The sequence below is a fragment of the Scardinius erythrophthalmus genome (genome assembly GCF_964197995.2).
Source record: "Scardinius erythrophthalmus genome assembly, chromosome: 9".
In the NCBI taxonomy this organism is placed as follows: domain Eukaryota; kingdom Metazoa; phylum Chordata; class Actinopteri; order Cypriniformes; family Leuciscidae; genus Scardinius; species Scardinius erythrophthalmus.
This window is the reverse complement of record NC_138229.1, coordinates 26,824,830-26,839,072: the sequence shown is the minus strand read 5'-3', so window position 1 is coordinate 26,839,072 and position 14,243 is coordinate 26,824,830. Positions and strand designations below refer to the sequence as shown.

The 14,243-nt window shown below is 38.5% G+C and overlaps 1 protein-coding gene across 5 annotated transcripts in view; it reads right to left on the bottom strand.

The window, feature by feature from the left end:
- Positions 1 to 14,243, bottom strand: part of st3gal3b (ST3 beta-galactoside alpha-2,3-sialyltransferase 3b) — a 61,937-nt gene that overhangs the window by 5,126 nt on the left and 42,568 nt on the right. For all 5 annotated transcript variants that reach the window (XM_081374467.1, XM_081374465.1, XM_081374466.1 and 2 more), the window contains 2 exons: positions 7,685 to 7,831; positions 2,812 to 2,958 (listed from right to left, as the gene is read on the bottom strand). In XM_081374467.1, coding sequence (XP_081230593.1) covers positions 2,812 to 2,958; positions 7,685 to 7,831 — 294 coding nt within the window. The remainder of the gene's footprint in view (positions 1 to 2,811; positions 2,959 to 7,684; positions 7,832 to 14,243) is intronic.

Sequence of the window (14,243 nt, the reverse complement as noted above, 5' to 3'; positions counted from 1 at the left end):
CACGCAAAATCCGATCAAAGCGATCAGACAAACAGATTTCCAGAAATGCGATTTCAAACCACATGAATGTAGCTCAAAACAGATTTGTAACAATCGCATTTCATGTGATTTTTTGCCGTTCACACTTGCTAAATATGCACAAAAATCTAATTTGGTCTGACAGTCTGAACGAGGCTTCACGTTCACCAATGATCCATTTATTTGATAAAAAATACAGTAAAAAACTGAAATATTGTGAAATATTTAAATTTAAAATAACTGTTTTCTATTTTAAATTGTTATATGTAATTTATTCCTGTGATCAAAGCTGAATTTTCAGCATCATTACTCCAGTCTTCAGTGTCACATGATCCTTCAGAAATCAAATTATATGCTGATTTGCTGCTCAAGAAACATTTATCATTATTATCAATGTTGTAAGCAGTTTTGAGCTTAATATTTTTGTTGAAACCATGATTTCTTGCAGGATTCTTTGATGATTATAAAGATCAAAAGAAAAGCATTTATTTGAAATAGAAATCTAATTATGACTTCACTGTCACTTTTGATCAATTTAATGTGTCCTTGCTGAATACAAGTAGGACTATTCATAAAAAAAAAAAAAAAAAAAAAAAAAACTGACCCTAAACTTGTTTTTAATGGTAATGTACATAATGTTTCATGATTATATATGTACAGATTAAACTACTCAGAGAGACATTATATAGGTTATAAGTCATTTCCTCACAGGTTTTTGAAGTGCATTAATGTAGATTTCACATTTTCCCCAACAAACTGGTGAAACCTTTTTCTGTGATCCTGGCATTTACCACTGAACGCCATAGTCATAGAGTACTGTAGTAATGAATCCCTTACATCAAAGCAGGGATGAAGACTCCTGTCAAACCTACATAGACAAACACTCTACACCAGGGGTGTCAAACTTATTTTCACTGAGGGCCACTTCAGCATTATGGCTGCCCTCAAAGGGCCGGTTGTAACTGTAAGACTTTTAAAATGTTAATATATTGTCTCTTTATTTGATTATTACTAATTTAAGTTACAAATATTGTATATGCATTTGCAGGGGTGTTTCTAGGTTTTAAAACATCAGGGGATGAGCCCGAAACATCAGGAGCTGGGTAATAATGATTTGATACAGATAATATTGTATATTGTATATTGTATATAGGGCCTATGCAGGGACAAACTGGCTAAAAAATTCAGCCCTGGCACTGTAGCCACACCAGCACACATTACCACACAGTCATGCTTATTCAAATGTGAGGTAGTTAGGGGGGTTCGGGGACATGCTCCCCCGAGAAATTTGGACCTACATGTGCATTTTAAGATGTTTAAAGGCCAAAAAATTTGGATAACAATAGCTTTAAAAGCATGTCAGTGGGCAGTATAAACTATTTGTCAAGATAACAGATTCTTAAACATGAGTATGAGGATAAATGTTGCAATGAATAATCCACACTACAAAATGGAAATGCAGAATGTTTCTTCTTATTGTTGACAATACACAATCACATATTCCAAACAGGAATGGCCTTAAATGAGAAATCTTTCAATGATTGTTTTGCACAGATGTTGTTGTTTTACATTTCAATCAAAAACCAGTGCAATCCTTTTTTTTGTCCAGAGGCAAATGAGCAATTTATATATTAAAATAATATAAAATATCAATATATTATTCTTCAATCAGTTCTATGCAGCAGAGCAGCACGGCTATACACACCATGTTACAGCACAGTGCTATTTGCAAAAAGAAACAAGTCCAGAGAAATTTCATGTCGGCACGTTTTTTAAGCGGATTTTGCCTTTCCGATGAGCGTGAGCAGAACTAGCAAATAACACTCTCTCTCACACACACACACACACACACACACACACACACACGGAGGTTGCTTGCGGAACATTGAGCAGAACGCGCTGTGGACACGGAGCGGAGAGCACAGCGCACACACACAGCGGAACGCGTTTAGAAGTTATGCATCTTCGGAAGCGGACTCGCACGCAAAGTCATAAAACACGCTGAGCCAGAGTCACACCATCGCCGAACACGGAGGGGCGCGGCGGCTTTTTAGTATCTTTCAGCCAAAAACCGAAAATGTTATTTTCGGCCGAAATTTTTCGGCAGCCTAAATTTCGTTGCATCCTAATTTTAAGACACCCATATGCTCTCGCGGGCCATATAAAATAATGTGGCGGGCCGGATTTGGCCCGCGGGCCTTGAGTTTGACACATGTGCTCTACACTGTTACAGTATGTGTGTGTGAGCTACTAGCTATACAAGGCCAATAGCTTAAATCCCATTTGTTTCAGTTGACATTACATAGCACACAAGTCTTAAACCGACAGAATACAGGCAGCAGGAAGTGAGTGAGTTCTGCATGAATGGTACCTGACTGTGATTTGACAAGGATGGGTGCCAGAGCAGTCAGGAGCTAACTGTGCGTTAACAGCTCTGTTTTATGAGCGTGCTTTTACAGCCATGGCAAATATGGACAGAAAGGAATTTACAAAACATAACAACAAAGTTATCTACATATGGACTGATATGAGAAAAAAAAGAAAGAAAAAAAAAGAAAAAAGGACAGCAAGTAGCCTAGGACATTCTGCTAATGACATCATTGTAATTTTCCATAAAGTGACCAGATAAACAGACATTGATCAAACAATGGTCTGAGAACTGAGCTCACAGTTCACTTTACAAAATGTTGTGTCTATGCGTTAAAACACCTCCACAACAAATCCACAGTACTGTTAGAAATGTTTCAATTTGACATTTTGTCAATTTAACAAACAAACAAATAAAACTGTTACCTCTTTTATAGCAGACATTTTGACTGTTTCGTAGTAGTGCAAGGGTGCATGAGGGGTGTTCATGTCATAGCCAAATCCAGCCACAGCGACCTCATCGCAGTTATGAAGAGCCATCGTTATGGCGACGGTGCCCAACGTTGGAATGTTCTATGGAAAAGAACGCAAGTTTAAATTGATACCGTACAATAAAGCAGCCTTTTTAAATTTCACCATCAAGTACTAAGCATGATACTAAGAAGATAATACAAATGTCCGTAACTGCAATACAATAACTTGCACCTGTTTTGCGAATAGTAATGATAACACAGGCTCATCCGGGTTACTGAAGTCGGCAGACTGCACTTTATGCTTGCAAGGAAAGTTTTTTCCTCGTGGAAGCTTTGCTTTTGGTGAGCTGATAAAATATTAAAACTCAAATATTTTGTGTACAGTTATTTAATTATGTCATCCGGTATTGCAGACTCACTCGTTTCATACAAACGCAGCTACTGCCATTTAGAGAATAAAAAAAAAAAAAAAATTGTACACTGTAATGGATAATAAGATAACAAACAGGTAAGTTCTCTTATGCCCATAAATATTTATGTAGTGAAATACTGTGTAATAAGTGATATGACTGCATACCGTATCCCTTAAATGTCCGTCTAGTTTGATCTTGCCGCTTGCTAGCAACTGCTCTATCCGAAGAAGCTTTGCGTTTAAAGAGCTAATAAAATATTTCACCTCATATCAATATTTAAATGTCTAATTATTTACTTATGTGACAAGTAGCCGTATAATGAGTGGGATAATGTACATCCAGCCGGTTGTTATCACAGAATAAACCCTTTCAGGGTAATGCAAGACCCCTTTCCGCTTCGTGTCGGGGTCCTGATCACTTTATCAGGGTTTATTCTGCGATAACAACCGGCTGGATGTACGTTATTTCGTACATAAAGCACTATTTTAACATTTCTGGCATCGCTATCAAATTTACAGTGTTACATAAAAACCATGAAAGCAGGTTATTTTAATCAATCAGTTAAAAAGACTCATGAACTCAGAAGGTATCAGTCTAACAAATCATTTGAATCCATCAGAGTGGTTAATGCATTAAAATTAGAAAACTGACTGGACATTTGTATATGGCATATGTGTGTTGATAAGCAGAATAACTATGCTTGCTGTGCTGTATTTTAATCTATTTAACATCGCTGTCTATGGTCTGCTCTGGTCCAGTTCTTCCGCAATGTCTAGATAGCATTGTGCCAGAAGGAGTTCTGGCTTAGTTCTGGTCTGCAGTTGTTAACTCATCTTGAACTGCCTGTGATTAACAATTTGCTTAAACAGACCCCCACCCCTGACACAGCAATTTCAGGAGGCAGACCTTCACTTCCTCATCTCCCTGGGGGAGTCAACCATTCTAAATCATTAGCTTACAGTGGCCTGGGGTCTGGTTCTCTCACTCACACACACACACACACACACACACACACACGCACAATTAAGATCGTGTCAGTGTATGCAGCCTTAAGCAGGTGGGTGTTTGGAGAGCTCAAGGGGGGAGGCTGTGTCAAAATGTATCCCACCTTGATCAGTACCGTATGGGACAGCTTCCCTTCTGCGCTGCCCCCCTACCTACATAAACCTTAGGGGCCTGGGCTCTTCTCCATGTGCACTGCACATGTTCCACCATTGAGAGCAGGTTTGAGTTTTCAGGAGGTGGCCAAGCTCACACACAGACCCTTGTCTGTACTCGTGCCATGATGGGATGGCTGAGAGCTTCATCAAGCTATGATGCTAGTGGCATTTATCTACTTTCTCAAGTCCAATTTCCTGGGACTGGAAGTAAAGTGTGTTGTTAATGAGCTCTTAGTAGGCAAGTACTCGTTGTTACAGCCCATGTTTGAGATCTGAGGCATGTCACATACACTTCTTTTTTTGACAGTGCTGATTCCCAGTCCTCCCCGTGGGCTACTGCACACCCATGTCTTAATAAAATATGTTTGCTAATTGGGTGGGGTGTTCTAAGTGTGGTCACAGCATTCATGAAATTTTTTTATAGTAGAATTTAGTATGCCAAATTATATGCAGTTGTGGTCAGGATTATTGGCACCCCTGGTAAATATGATCAAATTTTTTTTTTTTTTTTTTTTCATCTGATCTCCTTCAGATCTTTCATTCAAAAAATTCACAAAAATCCAACCTTTCATTGAAGCAAACGAATTGAAAGTGGGTGTAAATCACATTATGAAATAAATGCTTTTTTCCCAAAACACGTTGGCCATAATTATTGGCACCTTTTCATTAAAGGGGGGGTGAAATGCTATTTCATGCATACTGAGTTTTTTACACTTGTAAAGAGTTGGATTCCCATGCTAAACATGGACAAAGTTTCAAAAACTAAGTTGTACGTTTGAAGGAGTATTTTTGTTCCAAAAATACTCCTTCCGGTTTGTCACAAGTTTCGTAAAGTTTTTTTCGAGTATGGCTCTGTCTTACGTAAGATAGAGCGGAATTTCCTTATATGGGTCCTAAGGGCACTTCTCCGGTAAGATCGCGGGCGCGCGCGCACTCGTAGACTAGAGCAAGAGAGTGAAAGCAGTTCGCCATCAAAGCGCCCTGCCCGGCTTTTGGGAAGTCAATGTCACCAAAGAAGTGGGTTTTTGGTTGCCAGGGCAAGACAACCCTGCACAGATTCCCAAAGAACCCGGCGTTAAGGAACCCGTGGATGGAGTTTGTTTTCCTGAGCATAAACGGAGTTGTGTAAGACTGTTGTTCCCTGCATTTCGACGATGATTGTTTTATAAACAAAGCCCAGATCGATGAATTTGCAGATCGTCTAATGCTTAAGGATCGAGCAGTCACAATGATAAAGGTTCGCGGTCATGCGTTGGAACGGTGAGTAAAACTGTTGAACAAATGTCTCTGTGTGTTGTTAGCTAGGCGGGTAAGCACAACTTTAGCTTCGCCCACACGGCCCGCCCACACGGCCCGCCCCCAGCCGCTCGTTTTTTTCCGGAAAGACTCGGTACAGCCTATCTTTCAATTAAAAATATAATAAAACAAAAGACTTTTTGGAGATATGAAGGATGCAATATTACTCTATAGGTACGCAAGATTAACAGGAGATTGAGTGAAAATGAGCATTTCACCCCCCCTTTAAATACTTTTTGCAACCTCCTTTTGCCAAGATAACAGCTCTGAGTTTTCTCCTATAATGCCTGATGAGTTTGGAGAACACATGACAAAAGATCAGAGACCCTTCCTCCATACAGAATCTCTCCAGATCCTACAGATTCCCAGCTCCATGTTGGCGCTGCTTCTCTTCAGATCTTGATTTGCTAGAATCCATGATACCATGTATCTGAAAAAGATGTCCAGGACCTCCAGCCAAAATAGGCCCAAAACATTAAAGATCCAGCAGAATATTTAACCGGGGGCATGGGGTAATTTTTCTGTTCGCACCAAACCACTCTAGTGTGTTTGCTACCAAAAAGCTCTTTTTTATTTTCATCTGATCTTAGAACCAGGTCCCTTTTGAAGTTCCAGTCGTGTCTGAGGACTGAATATGCTGGGATTTGTTTTTGAATGAGCAAGGAGGATTTTTCTTGAAACCCTCACAAACAACATGTGATGTACTGAAGGTACATGTGCTGTTTTTTTATTTTTTTTTCCCAAGGCTTTCTGACCCCAAGACTCAACTAATCTCTGGAATTATCCAGCTGCGATCCTTGGAGAGTCTTTGGCCACTCTAACTTTCCTCTTCACAGTGCACTAGGATGATATAGACACATGTCCTCTTCCAGGCAAATTTGTAACATCTTTAGTTGATTGGAACTTTCTAATTATTGCCCTGATGAAAATGGGAATTTTCAATGCTTTAGCTATTTTCTTACTTTTCTTACCACTTTCTATTTTGTGAAGCTCAACAATCTATTGCTGCACATCAGAACTATATTCTTTAGTTTTACTCATTGTAATGGATGATTAAGGGAATATGGGCTTTGTGTTTCCTAATATTTATACTCCTGAGAAACAAGAAGGCCCATCTAGACAATTTCATGTTCCTAGTCTCCCTGGTGTGCTAATTTTTTTTTTATATATTAATGGAATATACGTCAGAGACATTTTACTCATAAAAAAATTCTAATTGTGGCCAATGTCTTTTAGAGAGAAAAATTATTTCATAATGTGATTTCCCCCCCACTTTTGCTTCAGTGAAAGGTTGGATTTTTGTGATTTTTTTTTATGAAAGATCAAAAGGATAAACAATGCAGATTTATTTTTATAGCAATCTTTGATCATATTTACTAGGGGTGGCAATAATTATGACCACAGCTGTACAAGGTTCCCACCTCTTTGAATCGTTGAATTTCAATGAAATTGAATTCCAGTTGTTTGTGATTATTGGATAAGGATAATCTGCAAATCTGCATTCAGTTTGCTACCTCAATTGTGATTCATACCTTTTTTTTTTTTTTTTTTTTTTTTTTAAATCTAACTCCACTTACGCCTGCTGTATTATTTTGAGATTTGAAATTTCTCCTTTAAAATTCTCCTTCTTGAGATTTGCTTTGTCCAGGTTTGGGCAAAATAAATGGCATTAGCTCTCTCCACCCATTGGATTAGTTAAGCTGCCTTTGACCTATGGTGATCTTTATAATAATCACAGGCTAATTGAGGAAACACGTGTCTAAGGCTTCCTGTGACCCCTATTAACATAAGATTGACTAAAGGCATTGCCTGCCATTTTGGTTCAATAAACTGGAGCAGTCCAACAGTTCCTTTCGAAAGAGCTACTGGTTTTAGCAGTCAAATTCTCTTGCATTCAATGTGTTTAATGTAAACAATGTTATGAACAGTACCGAAACTTAATGAGCATGTTGCTTACCCCTTTACCCATGAGGCCATTGTTCTGTGGAAGGCCAATAAACTGGAAGGAAGCCTCTTGTATGAAGAAGGGGTTGAGGATCCGTATCTCAGAGGGATCCCGGGGCACATAGTGCGCTACAGACTTCCAGAAACCCTCTGTTCCCTGCTAAAGAAAAGAAGAAAAAAAAAACAGAGTGAGAGTGAGAGTGAGAGTGAGAGTGAGAGTGAGAGTGAGAGTGAGAGTGAGAGTGAGAGTGAGAGTGAGAGTGAGAGTGAGAGTGAGAGTGAGAGTGAGAGAGAGAGAGAGAGAGAGAGAGAGAGAGAGAGAGAGAGTAATTATAATATGGTCAAATGAGACAGCACATCCAAGTTTGATCACCAAATGCATCATGAAAAATGTATGGAACATTTTTGTTTCATCTTACAGCAGAAGTGAAGAAATCATCTCTTCCATAATCATGAGTTCAGGCACAAAGCCTATAAGGTGCCATCACTGCATACTGATGGCTTACGCGTAGACGGTTTTCATTAAAAGTGAAGCAAGCCGCCCAGGTTGGGCGAGCCCACAGGAAGTGGACAAATGAAATCCTGACCTCCACGAGCGTTCGGTGAGCAACGGCCCCCAGCTTCTCCCATAACAATTACTCAGGAGACCTGCAGAGTGCCATAGCTCAGCAATTATTCAATCTGCGACCTGGCACTGTGATCATCGGGTATTAGAGTTCTGACTAGACGAGCTCTGCGAAGCCACGGCAGCACTGCTGGCAAACAGCCAGCCAGGTCATCGGACTTAATGGGAGTCACCTGTTCAAATAAGCAGACTGCCTTTGATATAGCCCAACAATAGGAGCAGCTATTGAGCCGAACGAACGGCTTTGAAGCCGTTTTGGAGGCCCCCGCGCCCACAACAAGCCATGGCAAGAAAACATCTTCTCTTCTGTCAACAGTACGGTTTTGCTGAACAGAAGCAGAAATTCTGGGGAATGATGAAACCACAAGCAGGTGTAAACAGGGGAAAAACTCGACAACAACAATACAATCATGAACTCAGAACCGGTGCATATCTACGTAACCACTGACATCCAGAGTAAAGTACAAACTGGACATATCTTGCCAAGCTGAAATATGCCTCCACCTAGAATGTAACAGTATCCAAAACAGAGTATGAGCAAACACGTGGGAAATGTGCTGGCATTCGACGCCAGTAGTGTTTGGTGTAAGAGTGATAGGATGTTTGAAGAAGAAATAAAACAGGAAGTCCCTGATTGATTCTTTTAAAATCACTTAGCACAAGTGAGGATGTCTCTTTAAGCTTTGACATTCCTTCCACTAGATCAGGCATCTCATAAATATGGTAAGATAGTTTCCTTCTCGAAAGAGTTACTCTTGTGACTTACATAACCTACATGCTATGGAAAAAATTTGAATATTCGTACAACGGTACATAACATTAAAACTAGGATCAATCTTTCATCAAAAGTGTCTACAGAAGCTTAGGTACAGCTTACTATAAATCCTTTCAAACAACACTGAACACAGTATTGTTCTGCTTGTCTATTCATTCACTATTCATATATTCATTAAATATCAAGTACTAAAGGCTGCCAGCACTAATATTCTCAGCCAGGCGTGTTGAGGACTGTGACTTTTATAAGCAGTTTTTAAACATGCCAGGCAAACACTCTTGTGTTCAGTGGGACAATAAAACACAATTTTTATTAGACATACAGTGGCTTGAAGAACAATGGTTAGCCAAATAAATGACTGCCGTTGTCACAGCTAAATGTAAAAGACAAATCAAAACAAAAAACCCTCTAAATGGATTTCACAGCATGTTATAATAGTTATAGCGATAATGAGTAAAAGTAGTGCTAAAAAAAAACAAAAAATTTCTGTGCTCGTTTCACAGCTGGAAACAGTACTGGGAAATATCAACTAAAAATACAAAGTGCACAGTAGGATTTCATTAACGCATCTGAAAAAGCCTAACCCATGAGTTAGTCTAGAGCCAGACTAGTTAATCAGGTTAAATAAAAGATAGTAGTAATTAATGAAGTGAATGGTGTAAGCCTTTGTATAAACCAGGAATAGGTTTCCTGTAGCTCAAACAGTAGAGCATGGGGATGGGGATAACAATGAAGAGATCATGGGAAATATATATATATATATATATATATATATATAAATATAAATGCAGCTTTGGAGTACAGACAAGACTTTATTTTATTTTCTCAAAAACATAAAAAAAAAATCTTACAGACCCCAAACATTTGAACTGTAGAGTACCTTGAGTGCAAAGTCATTTTGGATAAAAGTGTATAAATGTAAATGTGCCTTCACTGATAAAAAAAAAAAATTCTTACACAAACTCATCGCTTCGCTTCAGAAGGCCTTTATCAATCCCCCCGGAGCCATGTGGAGCACTTTTATGATGGATAGATGCACTTTAATGGACTTCAAAACAGAAACAGCCATTCACTGCCATTATAAAGCTTAGAAGAGCCAGGACATTTTTTTATATTTTTTATAACTCCGATTGTATTCGTCTGAAAGAAGAAAGTAATTTACACCTAGGATGACTTGAGGGTGAGTAAATCATGGGCTAATTTACATTTTTGCAACACGGCGTGACACCATTATTGTTGAATGTATGAAATGTAAAATTTGAAAAATTTGCCGTGTCTCGATTTTCTTATTGCCAACTGTTTTCAAAGGACTGCACCAGCCTGATTCTGGTTTGCATTACAATCCCACCAAAGCTAGACAAGGTCATTCTAAACATAGCTCCATTGTTGACATCATCTACATTGGTTCCGCCTGGCTTTACTCCAGACCTCTCATCGGCATTCCAGGGAATCGCAGCCAGGACTGCAGAGAAAGAAAAAGTGAGTGAGATACCCTGATTGATCACCTCTCCAAATCCTCAAAACCACAAGTGGTCTGCACTGCAGGAACTTTAACAACCGCCACACTCTCGTCAAACAGGACGGCCCCTGTAACTGATCTATTTAATAAAGCAGCAGGTGAGAGAGGCCTCTCAATTCCCGAACGCAGCTCCAGCACGCCCTTAACAAGCTTCCAGCATGGCCGCCGAGTGTTAAATCACTCCATAAAAATCACAGGCCACATCGCCGACCTCTCTCTCCGTCAGCCGCTGGAAACGAGAGGTCAGGGTGAACATTCAGCGGTGGCTGGGAAAACCTGTTCCTGACTGCAGATGTGCGGTGAGAAAAATCTTCCCAGGAACACTAGAGGAGGATTTTCTGTTAACAAAAAAAATAATTATAATTTGCATTGACGAACCAGGAGTGGAGAGCCTGAAATTCAATTACAGCATTTAACATGTAAAATAAGCCTAATATCTAGATCAGGTTTTCCAATTGGTATTTTTCTTACATGCCATGATAAAACAGACAAAGCTGGATATCTTGGTGACAGTGGCTTGGGGACAGTGGACAGTGACTTGGTTCTAGCCATTAGAGAAGTTCTGCATATGTCACCAGAGAAAAGTCTGTCATTTCACCGATATGACATTTTCATGGATAATTTCAAGGTCAGAAGAAATAATAATAATAAAAAGAAACCTATGCATGGAAGATATGTTCACAATAACGATCAATAACATCCATGTAGAAAACTGAATTTTCATTTCATACTGACTTGCCTAAAAAAGCTTGTCAAAATAATAAAAATGTAGATCTCATGATTGGTTTCTAAAGAGTCATGGAATTTATACAGTACATGCACTCTTTTAAAGTTTGGGACATTTAAACATTTTTCCTGATTGAACAGAATCATGGAAATTCCATTTAATGTTTGTCAAAACACAAAATGACGTTTAGTGCTGACAAATTTGCATTTAAGATCTTAAGTTTCAAGGAGTACAGGTGTGGTTGATGTTATTTGCATTGAAGTGTGAAATGCAGTGAGAAAGGTATTTGATATGTTCTCCTTTGACATCAGTGTAAACACTTCTGATTTCGTTAGTGTTACGCAAACGTAGATAGTGGGGAAAGGCAACAAATACAAACGCCAAACTCCATTATAAAGAAGCTGCAAGCCAAAAAGTTAATGCACAATGAGAAGAGAAATCTGTTGTTTTCAGGGCTCAGCTGGGTGGACTCAAATTTGGGGAGGCAGTGCTGGGGTGTAATGAAAAACCCTATTTCAGCAGCACAGGTCAATTTACAATACAGTTTTTAAAAAAGTGAAATGTCAAAACCGCAAGAAAATAGCCAAAAAAAAAAAAAAAACTGTTTCCCCCTGATATTAAAAATATTGTGATTGTTATATTTCATGATCCTTTAAATACAGTAGATGTAAACCGAACATCAACCACTATGGAAAGAGTTAGTTTATATTATTCACATACTTTTACAGTATTTACAAATATTTTAAATTTGCTTTTAATTTTTTATATTCAGAATTATATTCAGTCATTTTTGTTATGTTTTTTTTTATGAGTTTATTTTTATTTTTATATATAATAATTTTATATATAATTTTTATAGCTAATATTTATTTTGGTAACACTTTATTTTAAGGTGATGTAATTACACATTACTATAGTAGGCCTAAGTACATGTAGTAACAACAGTAAATTATGCATAATTACAAGTAACTAACCCTAAACCAAAAAACTAACCGTAACTCTTAAAATAAAGTGTAACTTTTATTTTTATTCTAGTTTTATTCAAATTAGTTTAGTACAACTTAAAAGTTTTTATCTAATATTTATATTTTATTTCAGATTTATTTCAGAATATTTTATTTCAGATTTATTTCAATTAACAAAAACAACTTTTAATACTTTAAGTTAATAACGCAGAATGGAAAGTGCTCTAGATCATGTTGTATAGAAGGTACACAACTTAGATTTTCACTAGCAAAACTGTCGCAAGGAGTTACCATGCAACGGATAAGAAACTGAATCCGTGTAATTTAATGCTTGCTTCTTTAAAAGGGGGGAAAACCTCAAGCATACCTTTGATCAGGTTTACACTTGACATGGTCAGATTCAATGAGAAAAGTCTGCACCAAGACTTTCTTTCAAAAATGATGCGCAAGGAAATCTAATCTGGTCACAGAGGGGCAAACAGGTTGTCAATGGCCCATTCCCACAGGTGCTCACGAGAATAAAAATAGTCAAGGGTTCCTTTGTAATATGAAAAATTTAGCTGTTCTCTTACAAATAATCACAATCCTTTCTCTCCGTATCTCAAGATACTGCACGCACACGGTTCAAGCAGAAGAAAACACGCTATTTTGAAAAAGTTTCCTGTTTATCTTTAGGGTTATATTTAAAAGGTCAATAAACTTGGGAGGTACACCGTTAAAGTGAAATGATCTTTTTTATGGTGTGTGCTCTAGCCGACTGAGCTGCAATCAAAGCCTGTCTTCTAGAGGCTCAGGCACGCTGTCAGACAGATGTTATTCCTGCTGCTCTAGTTGCCATGCTCTGAATGCCTATAAACATATCAGGCTGGATGACAAATTTGCAACTGCAGCTAGGCCGTGACATATCAACATGCAAATTTATACCACCACAGTCAGAGATGAAGCCTGATAAGAAGTGTAAACCTGCACTGGCAAAGAATTTCACCCTAGGCTCTGCATGATTCATATGAACTTCAGTTTGTATATAAAGCTCTGAAGGTTTACTCTGAGGGCCCCAGCAGAAATGTGCACATTTCGTGGAGCACTCATCCACAACAGGTCAGGTTCATGAAATCTAGATCCCGTTGCTCTTGACCGGGTCAGGAATCCAAACTCTACTGGATACTCAGATGACACTCCTTTTGTGAGCAAGAATCTCAGCTATTTGCTCTTTTTTTGTCGCCTTTGTCCTTGTTCTGACCTTTCTTTGCCTCGAGAGCCGTGACTTTCTGCTTTACAGACTCCCTTGGGTCATCCAGTGTATGCATCTTCACTCTTCAAGGAAGCAAACAGGACAAATGGGTCAACTGACATCACTCAGGCTTTGGAAAAAGCGTGTTAGTAGAAGGAAAATCAAAAAAGTATAAGCAAAGCATAAGGTTGTATCCACATTACTGTCAGACCATCTAAATGATATGTTAACTGAACAATCAAAGTTTATTTCATCGTTATGTGCCATTTAAGAATGGGTCTCATCTTAAATAAGACTCAAAATAGCCCGTTTCTGCTTGTCAAAAAGCATTAAGCACAAGTGAGGATACATAAGGCATTAAGCACTGGTTGCATTTCAGTAAGAAAAGCAAAATATACAGTTGTGTTTGTAGAGTTAAAGCTACAATATGTAATATTTTTCGCCACTAGGGGTCGCTAACCTCTTACAATAACAAAGGTGTAGGTTGATGACGCCTGTGGTATGAAGCATGGCACGATTGCTAATAAGAGACAGATATCAGTGCCACACGCGAGTCCCACGGATGTAAAGGAATAAGGAAATGTAATTCTACCGAACTACCCGCAAGTGCAGAATTACTACTCTTACAGGTCAGTTTATTTGACGAATTAAACTTGTGAGGTAACGCAGCGCAGTTTCACTTGGTCTACACTATCACACTAAACTGCATTTGAGTGTGTTGAAAGTTATA